At 45.2% G+C, this 22,022-nt stretch overlaps 1 protein-coding gene across 3 annotated transcripts in view; it reads right to left on the bottom strand.

Moving 5' to 3' along the window:
* Nucleotides 1-22,022, bottom strand: part of sorcs2 (sortilin-related VPS10 domain containing receptor 2) — an 893,773-nt gene that overhangs the window by 309,312 nt on the left and 562,439 nt on the right. For all 3 annotated transcript variants that reach the window (XR_012098663.1, XM_073043099.1, XM_073043098.1), the window contains exon 8: nt 16,955-17,044. Coding sequence is in view for 2 of the 3 variants with exons in the window: in XM_073043099.1 (XP_072899200.1) it covers nt 16,955-17,044 (90 nt within the window). In the remaining variant the exon portion in view is untranslated. The remainder of the gene's footprint in view (nt 1-16,954; nt 17,045-22,022) is intronic.

Raw genomic sequence — 22,022 nt, 5'->3', positions numbered from 1 at the left:
CTGTATGTGTGGTTGGGTGGGGTGGACTGTCTGTATGTGTGGTTGGGTGGGAGAACCGTCTGTATTTGTGGTTGGGTGGGGGTGGACTGTCTGTATGTGTGGTTGGGTGGGGGAACCGTCTGTGTGTGCGGTTGGGTGGGGTGGACTGTCTGTATGTGTGGTTGGGTGGGGGAACCGTCTGTATGTGTGGTTGGGTGGGAGGGGAGGACTGTATGTATGTGTGGTTGGGTGGGAGGGGAGGACTGTCTGTATGTGTGGTTGGGTGGGGTGGACTGTCTGTATGTGTGGTTGGGTGGGGGAACCGTCTGTATGTGTGGTTGGGTGGGGGTGGACTGTCTGTATGTGTGGTTGGGTGGGGGAACCGTCTGTGTGTGCGGTTGGGTGGGGTGGACTGTCTGTATGTGTGGTTGGGTGGGGGAACCGTCTGAATGTGTGGTTGGGTGGGAGGGGAGGACTGTCTGTATGTGTGGTTGGGTGGGGGTGGACTGTCTGTATGTGTGGTTGGGTGGGGGAACCGTCTGTATGTGTGGTTGGGTGGGAGGGGAGGACTGTCTGTATGTGTGGTTGGGAGGGGGTGGACTGTCTGTATGTGTGGTTGGGTGGGGGTGGACTGTCTGTATGTGTGGTTGGGTGGGGGAACCGTCTGTATGTGTGGTTGGGTGGGAGGGGAGGACTGTCTGTATGTGTGGTTGGGTGGGGAGGACTGTCTGTATGTGTGGTTGGGTGGGAGGACTGTCTGTATGTGTGGTTGGGTGGGTAGGGGGACTGACTGTATGAGTGGGTGGGGGGACTGTCTGTATGTGTGGTTGGGTGGGGGTGGACTGTCTGTATGTGTGGTTGGGTGGGGGAACCGTCTGTATGTGTGTGTGGGTGGGGGGACCGTCTGTATGTGTGGTTGGGTGGGGGTGGACTGTCTGTATGTGTGTGTGGGTGGGGGGACTGTCTGTATGTGTGGTTGGGTGGGGGGGACTGTCTGTATGTGTGGTTGGGTGGGAGGACTGTCTGTATGTGTGGTTGGGTGGGGGAACCGTCTGTGTGTGCGGTTGGGTGGGGTGGACTGTCTGTATGTTTGGTTGGGTGGGAGGACTGTCTGTATGTGTGGTTGGGTGGGTGGACTGTCTGTATGTGTGGTTGGGTGGGGGAACCGTCTGTGTGTGCGGTTGGGTGGGGTGGACTGTCTGTATGTGTGGTTGGGTGGGAGGACTGTCTGTATGTGTGGTTGGGTGGGGGAACCGTCTGTATGTGTGGTTGGGAGGGGGTGGACTGTCTGTATGTGTGGTTGGGTGGGGGAACTGTCTGTGTGTGCGGTTGGGTGGGGTGGACTGTCTGTATGTGTGGTTGGGTGGGGGAACCGTCTGTGTGTGCGGTTGGGTGGGGTGGACTGTCTGTATGTGTGGTTGGGTGGGAGGACTGTCTGTATGTGTGGTTGGGTGGGGGAACCGTCTGTATGTGTGGTTGGGTGGGGGTGGACTGTCTGTATGTGTGGTTGGGTGGGTAGGGGGACTGACTGTATGAGTGGGTGGGGGGACTGTCTGTATGTGTGGTTGGGTGGGGGTGGACTGTCTGTATGTGTGGTTGGGTGGGGGAACCGTCTGTATGTGTGTGTGGGTGGGGGGACCGTCTGTATGTGTGGTTGGGTGGGGGTGGACTGTCTGTATGTGTGTGTGGGTGGGGGGACTGTCTGTATGTGTGGTTGGGTGGGGGTGGACTGTCTGTATGTGTGGTTGGGTGGGGGAACCGTCTGTATGTGTGTGTGGGTGGGAGGGATGGAGGGAGGAAAGGGTCTAGTTTTGATGTTGCTGTTCTGTTGTTTGTTGTGTTCTAACTTTTCATGTTCTCTGCTGTTCTCCTGAGCATTGTGTGCTTGCTGTGTTGGTGTGGCCACCGTTGCAGGCTCCCTCGCACATCTTTGGTTGTTTATTCAAACAGCACTTTTCACTGTATGTTTCAATGTACTACTGACAAGTAAGGAGATCTGAATCTCTGCTTACTGTCAATCAATGGTAATGATAAAGAAAGAATTGATTTAATGATCTCTTCATGAGTGGTTTGGTAGAAAGAGTGCTATTTATAATACATCCCTAATCTGAAAGGTGTTTGTGATCTGTGATCTGTCAACCACTGTTGCCCACACAGAAAAGCCCTTCTGATAATGCAGGTTGGTATGAAGATTTATTGTTTTTTTCACCATGTTGATGAAGGAACCTATGTCCAAATCAAGATGTTATTCCAAATGCATCAGATTAATGGGAGGTATTGTGGATTTCTGTAAATGCCTTCTTTGATTCAAAGGTGGTTTAAAATGTCCAAAATATGGTGCATCAATCCTTGTTGCTACAGAGCATCCCGAGATTAATTTTAAAAAACACACATGCAATCACTGTTCTCTGTGGATCAATAACTCTTTTCTCTGGACGACAACAAGCTGCAGGAGTCCTGCAATGGTTATATAGTCTAGCAGACTGCATGGTACTCTCACATCAGGAATACAGTACTTACTAAAGTTACTCTGCAGAGATGAGAAACTTTGGATCAACAATAAATGAGTTAGGTACCACAGACTCTGCAAATTCTGGCTTTCGTTAGCATCCAAGGTGCTGATATGGCATATCTGGTTTCTGTTCACAAGTACAACGGTGAGAGAATTTGGTGCGGGGAGATGCGCTCAATGCAAAGGACAGATGGTTAGACCTGTTCTATTCAGAAGTGCTGAGTTGAAAGGAGAATGGGAGAATGCAAGGAGGCATTGAAAGCAGCAGAAAGACAATAACCATTTGGAGCTAACAGCTTGATTCTCTGCTATAAAAAATAACAATGATGTAAATTTCCCCCTGCCCAGTTGCATGTTATTATTAGCTGAGAAGTGGATCATTTTACAAGAATCACTGCACATCCCCACTAGTCACTGATGAAGTTGCTGAAGATCATTGGCCTTGACATACTGCCCTGAAGTAGTGCTCTGTCCACAATGTCCTACGACGGAGATTGCTGCCTTCCAACAAACACTCCCCACCTTTGGGCCACGTTCAGAATTCCAGCCTGTGCTGGGATTTCCTACCGATTCCAGCTACATAGTTGTCCTTTGATGACCTATCATAAATGTCAACAGCAGAGAGCTTCAATTTACTTCGGGAATTTAATTTTTGTCCCTGCTGGACTAAGATGCTTCAAGACAGCTGACTGGAGCAGAATCCATTAATGAACATGATATTGGTGAATAAGTAACACTGCTTATGGAGCTGAAAATATATTTTGTTGTTTCTGTTATGAAACCAGGCTGATAGGAAAATAATTGGATTCATTCCATATTTCATGGACATTTAGTCCTATTCTGTTTTCTAGTTCTGGCACATTGGGCTTCAGCACGATAAGCATCAGGTTGGAGTTGACAATGCTGTCATCCACTTGCTGAACAGGGCCTATTCCAATTGATCTGTCATCTGCCTGAACAGGGCCTACTCCCATTTGGATAAGCACAACAGCACTGTGAGGATCATGTTTTTGATTTCTCAAGTGCTTTCAATACCATACAACCCTCATTGCTTGGGGAAAAGCTCCGTTCAATGCAGACGGGCACTTCCATTGTATCCTGGATAATGGACTACCTGACTGGCAGACCACAGTTTGTGCGGCTTCAAAGCTGTGTGTCAGACATGACTATAAGCAGCACTGAGGCCCCACAGGGGACTGTACTGGTTCCCTTCCTGTTTACCCTGCACACCTCGGACTTCAGATACAACACTGAGTCTTGTCATCTGCAGAAATTCTCTGATGACTCAGCAATAATTTGGTGTATAAAGGGCGGACAGGAGGATGAATACAGGGCCCTGGTGTAGGACTTTGTCAAATGGTGCAAGCTGAATCACCTGCAGCTCAGCATCAGTAAGACAAAGGAGATGGTGATGGACTTTAGGAAGACTAAGCTAACATTGCTCCCTGTTACTATTGATGGTGAGGGTGTGGATGTGGTGAGAACCTACAGGTACCTGGAGGTGCACCTGGATGACAGACTTGAGTGGAGCACCAACACAGAGGCTGGGTACAAGAAGGACCAGAGTCACCTCTTCTTCCTGAGGAGATTGAGGTACTTTGGAGTATGCAGGCCTCTCTTTTACATGTTCTACCAGTCCTTTATTGCCAGTACAACTTCTATGCAATGGTGTGCTGGGGCAATGGCATCAACATGGGTGATGCCAACAGGCTCAATAAACTGATTAGAAAGGCTGGCTCTGATATAGGAGTCAAACTGGACACACTGGAGACTGTAATAGAACAAAGGATCCTATGGAAAATCCTGGAAATTCTGGACAATGTTTCTCACCCTCTGCATGCCACTTTGGCTGAACAGAGGAGCACTTTTAGTAATAGACTAAGACAACTCTGCTGCTCCAAAGAGCGCTATGTGAGGTCATTCTTACCCTCGGCCATTAGGCTCTATAATGAGTCAACCGCTAGCTGAGGAAGTAAAGACCCTTCCTGTTAGACTGTTTGAGGTAACTTATTTTTTATTCTTTCTTACTTCTCTTCTAATATTTGTGCATCTGTGCACTTGTAATGCTACTGTGACATTGTAATTTCCTTTGGAATCAATAACGTATCTATAGATTGGAGCCATAATTTGTTCTGCATATAGTCACTCTACTCTTGATGACATGCTGAGTGCATCAGTTTAGTTGAAGACAGGTGATAGGCAAGGATGTCAAAAAGGACCATTCACTGAGTACTTCTGGTTAAAGATGGCTATGTGTTTCAGTCCAGTCTATAGTATTCAAGTACTAATCTTCGTCATTATGGAAGATGTGTATATTCCTTTTACAACATTTCTTAATTGTGCATTGTCAATTGCAGATGAATGTGGCAGACATTTGACCAAACCTGTCAGTTGGGTGAGCACTAATTAGGATTTATAGGGCCAGTTTGTGCGTTTACCAGGCAGGCTCTTATAGGAGTACATAGTGTTTTTCTCTGTCAAGATTATCACTGTTCGTCATTTAACCAAAGTTGGACATGTGATTTGACTTCTATGGAGTAATAAGCAATGTTCTGGTGGATGAGTTCAAGGGTTATAATGCAATACACATATTCATCTACTGACGGGCCTTTGGGTTGCATGGGAAACCCAGTTTTCTTCATTTATACCACAAATCAAAAGATCTGATCTCCAGACCAGCCCTAAGCAATACGTGCAGGAGGAAGATAAAGTAAGTTGCTACCAGACTTTATCCACAGTAAGTGTGGTCTTGTGGCCATGTTCTTCAAAATTTAGCCATGTTGGTCAGTGGCAGTATTACCAAATCACTTTTGATGACAGATTTTGAAGTCCCCAACCAGAGGAATTTTCCATCCTGCTACAACCAAATAGCATTTTATTCATTCAAAAGGGCATGAATCTTTGGAATTATCTACCACAGACAGTACCACTGAATATATTCAAGTTAGTACTGAATTTTTGGTCTTTAGGGAAGTTAAGGGTCACAGGGAATATGCAGGAAAGTAGAGCAGTGTGTATCACTGAATCAGCCAATATCTTACTGAGGGGCAGATTCAACATTCAAATATTCAATAGAAATATTCTATTTCTTCTTTGTCTCTTTGACAGAAACCAATGGAAGGTGATGAATAATGATGACACAGGAGCATAGAACAGTACAAGGCCACCAGCCCACCATGTTGCACTGAACTTTTCACCAAATCCATGAATAACCTAACCCTTCCCTCCCACACGGTCCTCCATTTTGCTTTCATCCATGTGCCTATCCAAGAGTGTCTTAAATGACCTTAATGTATCTGCCTCTACCACCACCCCATGGCAGTGCATTCCATACACCCACCACTCCCTGCGTAAAAACCTACTCTGATAGCCCCTTTATACTTTCATCTACCCATCTTAGAATGATGCGCTCTAGTATTAGCTGTTGCTGCATTGGGAAATATTTATTGGTTGTCCACTCGATCTGTACCTCTTACCATCTTATAAACTTCTATCAAGTCACCTGACATCCTCCTTTGCTCCAAAGAGAAAAGCCATCGCTTGCTCAACCATTCCACATAAAACATGCACTCTGATCTAGGACGCATCCTGGTAAATCTCCTCTGCACCCTCTCTAAAGCTTCCACATCCTTTCTATAAGAGAACAACCAGAACTGAACACAATGCTCCGAGGGTGCTCTGACCAGAACTTATGTGCTCTGACCAGAACAACGTTATCTTGCAGTTCTTAAACTCAATCTCCTGGCTGATGATGGCCAACACATCATAAGTATTCTTAACTTGCAGGTCAGCTTTGAGGGATCTATGGACATGGACCCCAAGATCCCACTGTCTCTCCACAGTTCTAAGTATCTAACTATTAATCTGTACCCTGCCTTCAAGTTTGAGTTTCTGAAGTGTTTCACTTCACACTTCTCTGGACTTCTAAACTTCATATGCACTTCTCAGCCCAGATCTGTAACCTATGACAACCTTCTTCATTATCAACCGCACCTTCATGTCATCTACAAACTTACAAATCCACCCTTCCACTTCTCCATCTAAGAAACACCACTAGTCATGGACCTCCAGGAGGATGAATATTCCATCTACTGCCACCCTCTCTGCCTTTTGTGGCAAGTCAATTCTGAATCTATGCTAGTTTCCCCTCAATACCATGCCTCCTGACTTTCTGAATGAGGTTACCATGGGGAAACTTCTTGAATGCTTTACTAAAAACCCATATATGACATCCAGAGCTCTAGATTCTTCAATCTGTTTTGGCACTTCCTCAAAGTAGTCAATTAGGCTTGTGAGATGACCTTCCCCTCACAAAGCCAACATGACTATCCTTAATCAGACTCTGTTTCTCCAAATGCTTGTAAATCCTGTCTCCAAGAACCTTCTCTGATAGCTTACTGATATAAGGTTACTAGTCTATAATTCCCTAAATTATCTCCATTACCTTTCTTGATCAAAAAAATAACACTTGCCATTTCTCCAGTCTTCTGGTATTACTCCTACGGCTAGTGAAGACACAAAGATTATCAGCAAATGCACAGCAATCTCATCCCTCGCTTGCTGTAGTAACTTGAGGTATTTCCTGTCTGGCCCCAGGACTTAATGATTAGAATGGATGCATGTGGCAGCTAAACTTGTCCGATTAAAATTTAAACATCCAGCAAGCATTGATCACATTAATCTGTGATTTAATCTATTTACTGGGCAATTTAAAATGAAAGGAATTCTGAAGCGTACCACAACAATGCTCTTCTTTTAAATGCGTAATTATTCAAAAACATTAAGTAAATGATTGGAAAGGTTATTTATTTGTGGATTTGAAGCTCCACTAGGAACCTTCTGTTCTCAGAAAACTAAAAAATTAGTATGCTTCATTTGACGAGTGCACCTTGAAGTTTTCTTAATGTGAATTTTTGATCTGTACATCAAATCCTTAAAAGCTTAAATTGTTTTAGCAATTCCCTCCGTGAGAGTTGAAAGGCGACTTTCAGATGGGTAAATGATTATTTAGTATTAAAATGGATGCTTTTCTAAACGTTCATTTACTTGATTCTCAACAGTTTTCTGTGATTAAATTTTGTCATTGATTTATTATAGTATATTAGCAATCCAAATGTAACCATAGAGCAGCTTTGGAATACAGTATTTTGACATAAAAATTTACACGTGTTTCTGGATTCAGGTCACTCCTTTTTTGTTGCTACTTTGGGAGATTTTGATCGGGGATGCCAAATGACACAGTGCTAGATTGAAGTGGACTCTTTCGATGACTTTGTGGATTGATGTTTTATATTCTGTGTTTTTATCACTCCTTTTTTTGCACGTGGAGGGGAGGGGGTTGATATTTTTCTTTGAACGGGTTCCATGGTTTTCTTTGGTTCGTGGCTGTCTGTGGGAAGTTGAATCTCAGGATCATACTTTGATAATAAATGTACTTTCAATCTTCGAAAATTGAATTGCAACATTTTTTCATTTGGCTACATTGTGGTTTTGTTCCAATAAAAAGAAATTAGAAAGAAAAATGAGATAATTACTTAATTTCAGCACTCTGTGAATTTTCTTCACGCTCCTCCATAATTTGGCATAATGTAGGCATAGATCAGGAAAGGCAGAATCTACTCATGCAAAAGCAGCACTTGGTTAAATGTGAGCCCTGAATCATCACTCGACCTATCCGAGCAATCTTTTTACGGACTCCCTTTACCCGCTACATCCCACTAGTTCCAATCTCAATTCACTTTACTTTGTTAAAGAGCCACAGTTGTTAAGAAGCTGCAAAGGAACTTCAGGAAGACTGCGACACACACAAAATGCTGGAGGACTCAGTAGGTCAGGCAGCATTGATAGATCCCTTCATCAGAACTGGAAAGCAAGGGGGAGGGAAGTGATCGGAAAGCCAGGTGGGGGTTGAAGGAAGAAGTTGAGAGGTGATAAATAGATAAAGCAAAGGGCAGCAAAAGCACAACAACTGCAAGACGAGAACTCCAGTGTTAGGAAACTGCAAGGGTAAAAAGACCCTGATGGGAGTTGACAGGATGTGGGGTACAACTACAATGGGAGGTATTAAAGACATATACAAAGAACAACATTATAATAGTCATGAAGATTTCAATATGCAGGTAGGTTGGGAAGATCATGTTGGTGTTGCATGCCATGAGAAGGAATCTGTAGAATGAAGATGAGATTTATTTTAGAGCAGCTTGTGGTCTAGCCCACTAGATTCTGGATTGTCTGTTGTGTAATGAACCAGATTTGATTAAGGAGTCTGAGGCAAAAGAGCTCCAAGGAGGCAATGATCATCTACCTTACAGTCTGAAAGGGAGAAGCTAAATCAGATGCATCAGAATTAGTGCCTTGTTCTCATTGCTACTGTCAGGAAAGAGGTATAGAATCAGGAAGGCACATACTCAATGATTCAAGAATAGTTTCTTCCCCTCTGCCATCTGATTTCATGACATATACAGGTGATATTAAATCTGATTCTGATGGAGGAGCAAGCCAAAGTTGATTGGAAGGAAACACTGACTGGGATGATGGTACAACAGCAATGGCTGGTGTTCCTGGGGAAATTTGAAAACTGCAGGACAGATACAGCCCAAAGAAGAAGTATTCTAATGTGTAAGGAGATAGCAGATATTTGTAGTAAACACAAGGTGGTGATTGTGGGAGATTTTAATTTTCCACACATAGATTGGGAAGCTCATTCTGTAAAAGGGCTGGATGGTTTAGAGTTTGTGAAATGTGTGCAGGATAGCTTTTTGCAACAATACATAGAAGTACCGACTAGAGATGGGGCAGTGTTGGATCTCCTGTTAGGGAATGCGATAGGTCAGCTGACAGATGTATGTGTTGGGGAGCACTTCGGGTCCAGTGATCACAATAGCATTAGCTTCAATATAATTATGGAGAAGGACAGGACTGGACCTAGAGTTGAGATTTTTGATTGGAGAAAGGCTAACTTTGAGGAGATGCGCAGGGATTTAGAGAGAGTGGAATGGGTCAAGTTGTTTTATGGGAAGGATGTAATAGAGAAATGGAGGTCATTTAAGGGTGAAATTATGAGGGTACAGAATCTTTATGTTCCTGTTCGGTTGAAAGGAAAGATTAAAGGTTTGAAAGCGCCATGGTTTTCAAGGGATATTAGAAACTTGGTTCGAAAAAAGAGGGATGTCTACAATAGATATAGGCAGCATGGAGTAAAGGAATTGCTCGAGGAATATAAAGAATGTAAAAGGAAACTTAAGAAAGAGATTAGAAAAGCTAAAAGAAGTTACGAGTTTGGTTTGGCAAATAAGGTGGAAGTAAATCCGAAAGGCTTCTACAGTTATATTAAAAGCAAGAGGATAGTGAGGGATAAAATTGGTCCCTTAGAGAATCAGGGTGGTCAGCTATGTGTGGAGCCGAGGGAGATGGGAGAGATTTTGAACGATTTCTTCTCTTCGGTATTCACTAAGGAGAAGGATATCGAATGGTGTAAGGTGTGGGAAACAAGTAAGGAAGTTATGGAACCTATGACAATTAAAGAGGTGGAAGTACTGGCGCTTTTAAGAAATTTAAAAGTGGATAAATCTCCGGGTCCTGACCGGATATTCCCCAGGACCTTGAGGGAAGTTTGTGTAGAGATAGCAGGAGCTCTGACGGAGATCTTTCAGATGTCATTAGAAACAGGGATTGTGCCGGAGGATTGGCGTATTGCTCATGTGGTTCCATTGTTTAAAAAGGGTTCTAGAAGTAAGCCTGGCAATTATAGACCTGTCAGTTTGACATCAGTGGTGGGTAAATTAATGGAAAGTATTCTTAGAGATAGTATTTATAATTATCTGGATAGACAGGATCTGATTAGGAGTAGCCAGCATGGATTTGTGCGTGGAAGGTCATGTTTGACAAACCTTATTGAATTTTTTGAAGTAGTTACGAGGAATGTTGACGAGGGTAAGGCAGTGGATGTAGTCTATATGGACTTCAGCAAGGCCTTTGACAAAGTTCCACATGGAAGGTTAGTTAAGAAGGTTCAGTCGTTAGGTATTAGTGCTGGAGTAATAAAATGGATTCAACAGTGGCTAGATGGGAGATGCCAGAGAGTAGTGGTGGATAATTGTTTATCGGGATGGAGGCCGGTGACTAGCGGGGTGCCTCAGGGATCTGTTTTGGGCCCAATGTTGTTTGTAATATACATAAATGATCTGGATGATGGGGTGGTAAATTGGATTAGTAAGTATGCTGATGATACTAAGGTAGGAGGTGTTGTGGATAATGAGGTGGGTTTTCAAAGCTTGCAGGGAGATTTATGCCGGTTAGAAGAATGGGCTGAACGTTGGCAGATGGAGTTTAATGCTGAGAAGTGTGAGGTTCTACATTTTGGCAGGAATAATCCAAATAGAACATACAGGGTAAATGGTAGGGCATTGAGGAATGCAGTGGAACAGAGAGATCTAGGAATAACAGTGCATAGTTCCCTGAAGGTGGAGTCTCATGTAGATAGGGTGGTGAAGAAGGCTTTTGGAACGCTGGCCTTTATAAATCAGAGCATTGAGTACAGAAGTTGGGATGTAATGTTAAAATTGTACAAGGCATTGGTAAGGCCAAATTTGGAATATTGTGTACAGTTCTGGTCACCGAATTATAGGAAAGATATCAATAAATTAGAGAGAGTGCAGAGACGATTTACTAGGATGTTACCAGGGTTTCAGCACTTAAGTTACAGAGAAAGGTTGAACAAGTTAGGTCTCTATTCATTGGAGCGTAGAAGGTTGAGGGGGGATTTGATCGAGGTATTTAAAATGTTGAGAGGGATAGATAGAGTTGACGTGAATAGGCTGTTTCCATTGAGAGTAGGGGAGATTCAAACGAGAGGACATGATTTGAGAGTTAGGGGGCAAAAGTTTAAGGGAAACACGAGGGGGTATTTCTTTACTCAGAGAGTGATAGCTGTGTGGAATGAGCTTCCTGTAGAAGTAGTAGAGGCCAGATCAGTTGTGTCATTTAAGGTAAAATTGGATAGGTATATGGATAGGAAAGGAGTGGAGGGTTATGGGCTGAGTGCGGGTAGGTGGGACTAGGTGAGATTAAGAGTTCGGCACGGACTAGGAGGGCCGGAATGGCCTGTTTCCGTGCTGTGATTGTTATATGTTATATGTTATAAAGGCAGGATGAGCTAACTACTGTTGACAGTGGAATTCAAAGAGAGCAAGAGACGGCATACAATATAGCAAAAATTAGTGAGAAGTTAGAGGGTTGGGAAGCTTCTAAAAAGGCAATAAAAAGGAGAATGGACAAAGAAGTGGCAGATGTAATACAGTGTGCAGAAGTGCATGGTCATGCACTTTAGGAGAAGGAATAAAGGTGTAGACTATTTTCTGAAAGGGAAGCAAATTCAGAAATCAGAGATGCAAAGGGACTTGGGAATCCTCATGTGGGATTCCCTGAAGGTTAACTTGCAGGTTGAATTGCTGATAAGGAAGGCAAATGTGATGTTTAGCATTCATTTTGAGAGGACTAGAATATAAAAGCAAGAATGTAATGCTGAGGTTTTGTAAGGCATTGGTGAGATCGCACTTGGAGTATTGCATGCAATTTCAGGCCCCTTGTGTAAGAACGGATGTGCTGACATTCGAGACTCCAAAGGAGTTTCATGAGAAAAATCCCCAGGAATGAAAGGGTTAATGTATAAGGAGCATTTATGGTTCTGGCCTGTCACAACTGGAGTTTAAAAGAATGGTGGGGGGGGGGGGCAGGTCTCATTGAAACCTATCAAATACTGAGAGGCCTACAGTCGACAGAGTGGACGTGGATAGGATATTTCCTATACTGGTGGAGTCTAGGCCCAGAAGGCACAGCCTCCAAACAGAAGGATGTCCCTTTAGAACAGAGATGAGGATGAATTTATTTACCCAGAGGGTAGCGAATCTGTGGAATTCATTGCTGCAGATGGCTGTAAGGCCAAATCATTGGATATATTTAAAGTGGATTTTGATTGGTTCTTGATTAGTAAGGGCATCAAAGGTTACAAGAAACAGACAGAAGAATGGAGTTGAGATGATGTTATGGCAGAGCAGACAATGGTCTGAATGGCCTTAATCTGCTGCTATATCTTAAGGCCTCATGATTTGATGGCCATAATCAATACCTTACCCAGTGCTCCCACTGCCACACCCACTGCCACTGCCCACTTCAGACTCCTTGCTTGGTGCTGCCATATGGACTCAAGCTCATGACTCTGAGACACGTACCAACAAACTGCCACGGGATCTCCAGCACCCGAAGATGGCATTTCATAATGGCTCTCAGATGAAAGATCGCTAACAGCCTTGAGATTCACATTTTCACTTTAGGTAGTCTTTCTTTCCACCACCTGCTTCAAATAGGAAGGTCTTCCTTACACTTTTGGGCTACAGAATTTTGCCGTGAGAAGCTTTTGAGTAAAACTGTTTGTGGCCAGCCTTGCACTATTCTATAAATGTACCTCTACAGGGACATTTCACTTCCAAGTCCCTGTATCTCTTAACTCAGAGGGGACAACAACCACATTTAGGACATCATACATTTCATACTTATTAATTTTACTTTCCTATCCATATATTATCATTTCATTAGAAGACAAGATGTCAATTTGGTCAATTGGGATGTTTTTCTATTCTGCAGGTAATACAGCCTCATCTTCTATCATCATTTTCCATAAGTGCAGGTTGTAACACAGTAATCAGTTGTGGTCATTGGATAGCCGAGCCTAATCCAGTCTTTATTTAGTTTATCCTTGCGTTCATCGAATGAAGACTTCACAAAGCCATTACAAAAGTGTTTCTAAAACAGCTTAACAACTCAATCATTATTGACAATCAACAAAAATTGTTACTTAGCAGACCTGCACTTATGGAAAATGATGATAGAAGATGAGGCTGTATTACCTGCAGAATAGAAAAACATCCCAATTGACCAAATTGACATCTTGTCTTCTAATGAAATGATAATATATGGATAGGGAAGTAAAATTAGTAAGTATGAAATGTATGATGTCCTAAATGTGGTTGTTGTCCCCTCTGAGTTAAGAGATACAGGGACTTGGAAGTGAACTATCCCTATAGAGGTACATTTATAGAATAGTGCAAGGCTGGCCACAAACAGTTTCACTTTACATTGTACCAGTCCAAATTATACCAAGCTGAGAAAATATACATCACATACCATGATTTGTGCTTTAATGTCTCACTCAGTACTTACACTTAGCATGAACACACATCTGACTGAACTCGCTTTTTGTGTGCTTATGTCAAGCACATTTTTGTAGCAAAGGTTATAAAATCTATTGTAGCAAAGGTTATAAAATCTATCGAGTGAAGCACTCATCAGACCATGTGCACATTGACTTGTTTCAGAAGCAAGCAAGCAGTCATTGTCAGCGATTATTTCAAATTCCACTGATGCCAAGAAGAAGTGTAATTTAAAGCATTTTACTACTGTCAAACTTGAAGTATGTAACGCTGTAAATGGCAGTGAAGGGCGACAGCATTTTGTCTGACAGCCACACCAACGCGTGGCAGACAACTTCAATAGAAGTTTTTCACCAGAAGAGAATGGTACTAGCTCTCCAATTTCACTTTTTTTTAAAATCTTTTTCTGTCAGATTTTCATTATTGCTTTTTCTCTCCTTTGAATTGCTCATCATTGTCAGCTGAAGGGAACTGAGGCAGAACCTGCCTCTAGATATCAGTCCTCCTGCTGACTCATGACAATCCAATTTCTTAAAAAAGGTCAATTAATTCATTGAAAAAGCAAACCAGCAAACACCGGAAACAGCAAGGCTGTGGAAATCGAAAGATAGTTTACAGGAAAATTTATCACTGTCGCTGATTTCCAGCATCTACAGTATTTTGTTTTAAAAGGTTAGTTCTGCACCCTGGGTAACTTAGCCACTACCACCTTCACCTAGTGCACATCTCTGCTAATACCATCTGTACCATTTGTTACTGCCACCTTGAAGTCTCTCAAAACATTATGCACAACTTTCATGCCAATGATTATGTTGGCTAAATGTATTGAACACGTTACGCTTCAGTTTTGTGATACCCCAGCACGGTTCATCCTTTGAACCTGCTCTGCCTCTGCTTGCTCCTTCATTGTTATACGCAGGGCAATTTGCTTGTTTTTTTAAAACACACTAGCGGTGCTTGCCTGCTAAATACATCCTAGGGTGGTGATAGAGGCAAATACAACAGAGCCGATCACGAGACTCTCGGATAGACACGTGGAAGGATATAGAGATTGTGTAGGCTGAAACAATTAGTGTTTTTGGGCATTAGATTAGTTCACCACAAACTCTGGATCACAGAGTTTGTTCCTGTTCTGTAATGTTCTGTGTTCTATGGAGGCAGAAGCTGGAACAGCCATATGGAAGCCCACAGAGTCAGAGAAAATGTGCGAGCTCTACAGAGATTGCACTGGAGGTTGAGACTGGACCAGGATCATTGGACCTGCGAGACAGCAGCTTTACGGCCACGTTTTTGTGTAGTCCTGTGATGTAGTAATGTACAACGGTGCCCAGAGAAGTACAATGGCATCCAGTGATGCAAACACACAACTGAATGTCACTTTCAGTATTTTCATTCAATCCTGCAGGCCTGGGAGCTCGTAAATGGACACGCCATAATTCAAACAACATTATTCACAGGATGTGTTGACATTGACACCGCTGTAATGGAAATGGAAAGGTGAGTAATTCTTCACCACAGCATGACCTGAAGAAGCTGGTAACCATCATGTCCTCTAAGACATTGACAAACGTCTGTAGATGCAGTGGAAGCTATGCTGTCTGGTGGCATCATGGCCTGGTATGGAAACACTGATACCCAAGAACAGAAAAGCCTCCAAAAAGTAATGGATACAGCCTAGTCCATCACAGGGAAAACCCTCCCCACTATTGAGCACATCTACAAGAAGCTTTGCCACAAGAAAGCAGCATCCATTATCAAGGATCCCCAACATCCACGTCATGCTCTCTTTCTTGCTGTTGCCATCTGGATCAAGATACAGGAGGAACCTCAGGTCCCACACCACCAGGTTCAGGAACAGTTATTACCCCTCAACCATCAGACTCCTGAACCAGTGAGGATAACCTCAACTCTGAACTGATTCCATCGGGAAGGAGATACAGGAGGAACCTCAGGTCCCACACCACCAGGTTCAGGAACAGTTATTACCCCTCAACCATCAGACTCCTGAACCAGTGAGGATAACCTCAACTCTGAACTGATTCCATCGGGAAGGAGATACAGGAGGAACCTCAGGTCCCACACCACCAGGTTCAGGAACAGTTATTACCCTTCAACCATCAGACTCCTGAACCAGCATGGATAACTTCAACACCTCAACACTCAACTGATTCCACAACCTATGGACTCACTTTCAAGGACTCTACAACTCATGTTCTCAGTGTTATTTGTTTACTATTTATATAATTATCATTATTTTTGTGTTATATTGGCACAGTTCATCTTTTGAACATTGGTTGTTTTTCAGTCTTTGCTTATATGTAGATTTTCTTTGTTCACCTGTGAATGTCTGCAAGAAAATGAATGCCAGGGTGGTATATGGTGACATGTGCGTACTGTACATAGATAATAAATTTACTTTGAATTTAGTATTTGTAAGAGGCTGGTCAAGACAGTAGTTAGTTCAAGTGGTCCATGAACATTCCTTATGACCAAGCCAACACACCTGACAGGAGGCTGCCAGGGAAGCGTCAACGCAGTCTGCTTACACTTTGTGTGAATGCTGGTGCCCACTCTGCTTCTTAGTGTGGCTAAGTGAAAAGTAGAAGGTTCCTCTTCTTGATTTTGGATCTTAAGTGACAGCCTAATGAAGCAGTGAACAGCAAACTGAGATTTGTGTAGAAGCATCTATGAATGATCCCAAGGCTTGGATGTTGAGAGTCACCATTACTCTGACCATCATCAACCTGTCAAGGAGTGTACGTGAAATTGTGAATTGAGGTTATCGGATATCTTAGTGAGATTAAAGTAAATACTTTAATTATTAGCCCTTTAAATGGCACTGTTTGAGGGAAATTTCTGTTAGTAAAACACAAGTGTTCTGTAATAAACAAGAAATGTCATTTCTCAGAACAATGAGGCTGCAAATGAACTTTGTGTGGGGCCTTGAAAAACAATCGCAGGGAGAATGAAAGAATGCAAACCTTGCTGAAATCTAAGGAGACAAATTTGTTAAAGGGTGCCGAGACTCAAAAATATGCTCAATATGCTCCATTGCAGGTAGATCTGACCAACAACTGCACGCACTGCTCTACTGAAATTGGGTGAATGAATTGTCTGTCCTTTAGGTTTTGTCAAAATAATAATTACGTTGTAGGAAGGAATTTAGATTGACATACGAGAACGTCACTGTAACAGATAAATACCATGGATATTATTGCAAATTTCATAGAAAGTTCAACCTGCTTCGAAAGCTTACCTTTGGTAAGGCATACTTGGGTAATTTCATCTGAATAAACTCAGCCCGTCGATAAGAAACAAAATATTTTGTCTGATTTCCAAAGGTTGCCTGAGAGAAAAAAAACGAGTGAGGTTATTAACAAGAGGGTAATCATTATTAATAAAGAAACACTAAAACCATAAAGATCAACAACCTATTTACTTGACTGTTTTTATGCAGAATTATTTCTAACATTTAGAATTTGTATTTTTTATGCAATTTTCTTCCTTTCCCACTGACTTGTTCACTATCACTCCATAGTTAGGATTCTGGCCATGGGGAGAAAGAAAGAGCCTGAGACTAGCGTGAACATTGTTTTTTTAAACTAGGATCTTGACAGTAACCCAAGGTTGATGTGCTTTCAATTTTATTTCCGCTGTCCATGGGGAATATCTGCTCTCCGCAGATAGTACATACGTTATCCTTAATCGTGAGAATGCATGGAATTTCAATTGCAGTACTTCCTACATGATGGCACCATGTATTGTGGAAGAGGGAGTACTGGACCCAAGGTGAAAGCTTGGAATGGAAACAATAGTCCATGGCTGAATAAAACAGTGGGTGTATTCCATCTGTAAACTCACATCATTAAAGGAATTTGGGGGGCTCTTAAAAGATGAGATGGATGATACCCTGGGGAAGAAAAAACACATGAAAAAATGGTATTCATTTTGAACAGATTTTGCTGCTTTAAAGTGTTATTGGCAGCTGGAGATTAGTAACTGATTCAACAGATGTAGGTATTGAATATTCCTAAGAGAACAACTAAGTGGATGGAACCAAAACATAGAAAGGAATTATCTAAATGTATCTGGGAGAACCAGGATAAAGGTGTACATGGAGCAATAAATAACCTTTCTCTTGTTCTTTAAAAATGAGGGTAACAAAGCAGCTTATTTCGGGGATGTAACAGATTATTCCAGCAGAACGTTTGTAACTTTAATGTATACCTTTAGAAAAAAGAACAGAGTCTTCATTGGATTAAACATTTCTTAAAGAAATACTACTAGTTTTGACTGAACAATTATAACAACATAATGCTATAGGGATCAGTTACAAAACCTTTTTCTGTTAATATTTATTACTGATCCAGATGAAAGTATGCAAGGATCATTAACACTATGATGCTACATGGAGAGGCTGAGAGTTTGAAGAAAAGCATACATCGTAGTCGAGCGCAATGCGCTACTAAAGAAACACACGGAGGCAGAGAGAGTTGAACTCTGAATGCCTTTCCTGATTCAAAATTGCACACTTAAATCTCTCCTCCCATGGGCCCCTGCGGGGCGACGTGACATCAGACTGTCCCCGGAAGGTCCGCCCCAAGCGGGTAGTTCCAAACACGCATGTCTGCCCGCGGCTCCCGATGGCGGTTCGAATCCAAGATGGCGGCATGACGCAGCTTGCAGCGGCCAACCTGGAGCTGATTATCTGTTATTTGTGAAGCGGGGTGCTGTGTGCAATCATAATCTGATGAAAAACGGATGTGGGAGCACGTGCAACATCGGGAAATCTCCAGGAAGACCTTCCTCGTTGCTGCTGCTGCTGTGAGGTCCGGGTCTAAGCTGGGAAGAACAGGCCCTCGGTCCTCAGGGTTGCGTTGCCGAAGGCCGTTGGCGGGGCCGTCTTAATACGCTTGGCAGAGGATGGTGCTCAGAGAAGCTGTGCCGGAGGGGATGGTCGGAGGCTCGGAGGTTCGACGGACGCGGGGTCCGCTGCAGTCAGGTCGCTTTCAGTGTGTGCTGCGTCTGCGAGGCTGAGTTGGACGGAGCTTTCAGTGTGTGCTGTGTCTGCGAGGCTGGGTCGGACGGAGCTTTCAGTGTGTGCTGTGTCTGCGAGGCTGAGTCGGACAGAGCTTTCAGTGTGTGCTGTGTCTGCGAGGCTGGGTCGGACGGAGCTTTCAGTGTGTGCTGTGTCTGCGAGGCTGGGTCTGACGGAGCTTTCAGTGTGTGCTGTGTCTACGAGGCTGGGTCTGACGGAGCTTTCAGTGTGTGCTGTGTCTGCGAGGCTGGGTCCGATGGAGCTTTCAGTGTGTGCTGTGTATGCGAGGCTGGGTCAGATGGAGTTTTCAGTGTGTGCTGTGTCAGCGAGGCTGAGTCCGACGGAGCTTTCAGTGTGTGCTGTGTCTGCGAGGCTGGGTCGGACGGAGCTTTCAGTGTGTGCTGTGTCTGCGAGGCTGGGTCCGACGGAGCTTTCAGTGTGTGCTGTGTTTGCGAGGCTGGGTCAGATGGAGTTTTCAGTGTGTGCTGTGTCAGCGAGGCTGAGTCCGACGGAGCTTTCAGTGTGTGCTGTGTCTGCGAGGCTGAGTTTGACGGAGCTTTCAGTGTGTGCTGTGTCTGCGAGGCTGGGTTTGACGGAGCTTTCAGTGTGTGCTGTGTCTGCGAGGCTGGGTTGTACAGAGCTTTCAGTGTGTGCTGTGTCTGCGAGGCTGAGTTGGACGGAGCTTTCAGTGTGTGCTGTGTCTGCGAGGCTGGGTTTGACGGAGCTTTCAGTGTGTGCTGTGTCTGCGAGGCTGGGTCCGACGGAGCTTTCAGTGTGTGCTGTGTCTACGAGGCTGGGTCCGACGGAGCTTTCAGTGTGTGCTGTGTCTGCGAGGCTGAGTCGGACGGAGCTTTCAGTGTGTGCTGTGTCTGCGAGGCTGGGTTTGACGGAGCTTTCAGTGTCTGCTGTGTCTGCGAGGCTGGGTCTGACGGAGCTTTCAGTGTGTGCTGTGTCTGCGAGGCTGAGTCGGACGGAGCTTTCAGTGTGTGCTGTGTCTGCGAGGCTGAGTCGGACGGAGCTTTCAGTGTGTACTGTATCTGCGAGGCTGAGTCGGACGGAGCTTTCAGTGTGTGCTGTGTCTGCGAGGCTGGGTCGGACGGAGCTTTCAGTGTGTGCTGTGTCTGCGAGGCTGAGTCGGACGGAGCTTTCAGTGTGTGCTGTGTCTGCGAGGCTGGGTTTGACGGAGCTTTCAGTGTGTGCTGTGTCTGCGAGGCTGAGTCGGACGGAGCTTTCAGTGTGTGCTGTGTCTGCGAGGCTGAGTCCGACGGAGCTTTCAGTGTGTGCTGTGTCTGCGAGGCTGAGTCTGACGGAGCTTTCAGTGTGTGCTGTGTCTGCGTGGCTGGGTTTGACGGAGCTTTCAGTGTGTGCTGTGTATGCGAGGCTGGGTTTAACGTAGCTTTCAGTGTGTGCTGTGTCTGCGAGGCTGGGTCGGATGGAGCTTTCAGTGTGTGCTGTGTATGCGAGGCTGGGTCCGACGGAGCTTTCAGTGTGTGCTGTGTCTGCGAGGCTGCGTCCGACGGAGCTTTCAGTGTGTGCTGTGTCTGCAAGGCTGAGTCGGACGGAGCTTTCAGTGTGTGCTGTGTCTGCGAGGCTGAGTCGGACGGAGCTTTCAGTGTGTGCTGTGTCTGCGAGGCTGAGTCGGACGGAGCTTTCAGTGTGTACTGTGTCTGCGAGGCTGCGTCCGACGGAGCTTTCAGTGTGTGCTGTGTCTGCGAGGCTGAGTCCGACGGAGCTTTCAGTTTGTGCTGTGTATGCGAGGCTGGGTTGGACGGAGCTTTCAGTGTGTGCTGTGTCTGCGAGGCTGAGTCCGACGGAGCTTTCAGTGTGTGCTGTGTCTGCGAGGCTGGGTCGGACGGAGCTTTCAGTGTGTGCTGTGTCTGCGAGGCTGGGTCGGACGGAGCTTTCAGTGTGTGCTGTGTCTGCGAGGCTGGGTCGGACGGAGCTTTCAGTGTGTGCTGTGTCTGCGAGGCTGGGTCGGACGGAGCTTTCAGTGTGTGCTGTGTCTGCGAGGCTGAGTCGGACGGAGCTTTCAGTGTGTGCTGTGACTGCGAGGCTGGGTTTGACGGAGCTTTCAGTGTGTGCTGTGTCTGCGAGGCTGGGTTTGACGGAGCTTTCAGTGTGTGCTGTGTCTGCGAGGCTGGGTCCGACGGAGCTTTCAGTGTGTGCTGTGTCTGCGAGGCTGGGTCCGACGGAGCTTTCAGTGTGTGCTGTGTCTGCGAGGCTGGGTCTGACGGAGCTTTCAGTGTGTGCTGTGTCTACGAGGCTGGGTCTGACGGAGCTTTCAGTGTGTGCTGTGTCTGCGAGGCTGGGTCCGATGGAGCTTTCAGTGTGTGCTGTGTATGCGAGGCTGGGTCAGATGGAGTTTTCAGTGTGTGCTGTGTCAGCGAGGCTGAGTCCGACGGAGCTTTCAGTGTGTGCTGTGTCTGCGAGGCTGGGTCGGACGGAGCTTTCAGTGTGTGCTGTGTCTGCGAGGCTGGGTCCGACGGAGCTTTCAGTGTGTGCTGTGTCTGCGAGGCTGGGTCAGATGGAGTTTTCAGTGTGTGCTGTGTCAGCGAGGCTGAGTCCGACGGAGCTTTCAGTGTGTGCTGTGTCTGCGAGGCTGGGTTTGACGGAGCTTTCAGTGTGTGCTGTGTCTGCGAGGCTGGGTTTGACGGAGCTTTCAGTGTGTGCTGTGTCTGCGAGGCTGGGTTGTACAGAGCTTTCAGTGTGTGCTGTGTCTGCGAGGCTGAGTTGGACGGAGCTTTCAGTGTGTGCTGTGTCTGCGAGGCTGGGTTTGACGGAGCTTTCAGTGTGTGCTGTGTCTGCGAGGCTGGGTCCGACGGAGCTTTCAGTGTGTGCTGTGTCTACGAGGCTGGGTCCGACGGAGCTTTCAGTGTGTGCTGTGTCTGCGAGGCTGAGTCGGACGGAGCTTTCAATGTGTGCTGTGTCTGCGAGGCTGGGTTTGACGGAGCTTTCAGTGTCTGCTGTGTCTGCGAGGCTGGGTCTGACGGAGCTTTCAGTGTGTGCTGTGTCTGCGAGGCTGAGTCGGACGGAGCTTTCAGTGTGTGCTGTGTCTGCGAGGCTGAGTCGGACGGAGCTTTCAGTGTGTACTGTATCTGCGAGGCTGAGTCGGACGGAGCTTTCAGTGTGTGCTGTGTCTGCGAGGCTGGGTCGGACGGAGCTTTCAGTGTGTGCTGTGTCTGCGAGGCTGAGTCGGACGGAGTTTTCAGTGTGTGCTGTGTCTGCGAGGCTGGGTTTGACGGAGCTTTCAGTGTCTGCTGTGTCTGCGAGGCTGAGTCGGACGGAG

Source organism: Hemitrygon akajei, chromosome 4 (assembly GCF_048418815.1).
Source record: "Hemitrygon akajei chromosome 4, sHemAka1.3, whole genome shotgun sequence".
Lineage (NCBI taxonomy): Eukaryota > Metazoa > Chordata > Chondrichthyes > Myliobatiformes > Dasyatidae > Hemitrygon > Hemitrygon akajei.
This window is presented reverse-complemented; position numbering and strand designations above follow the sequence as displayed.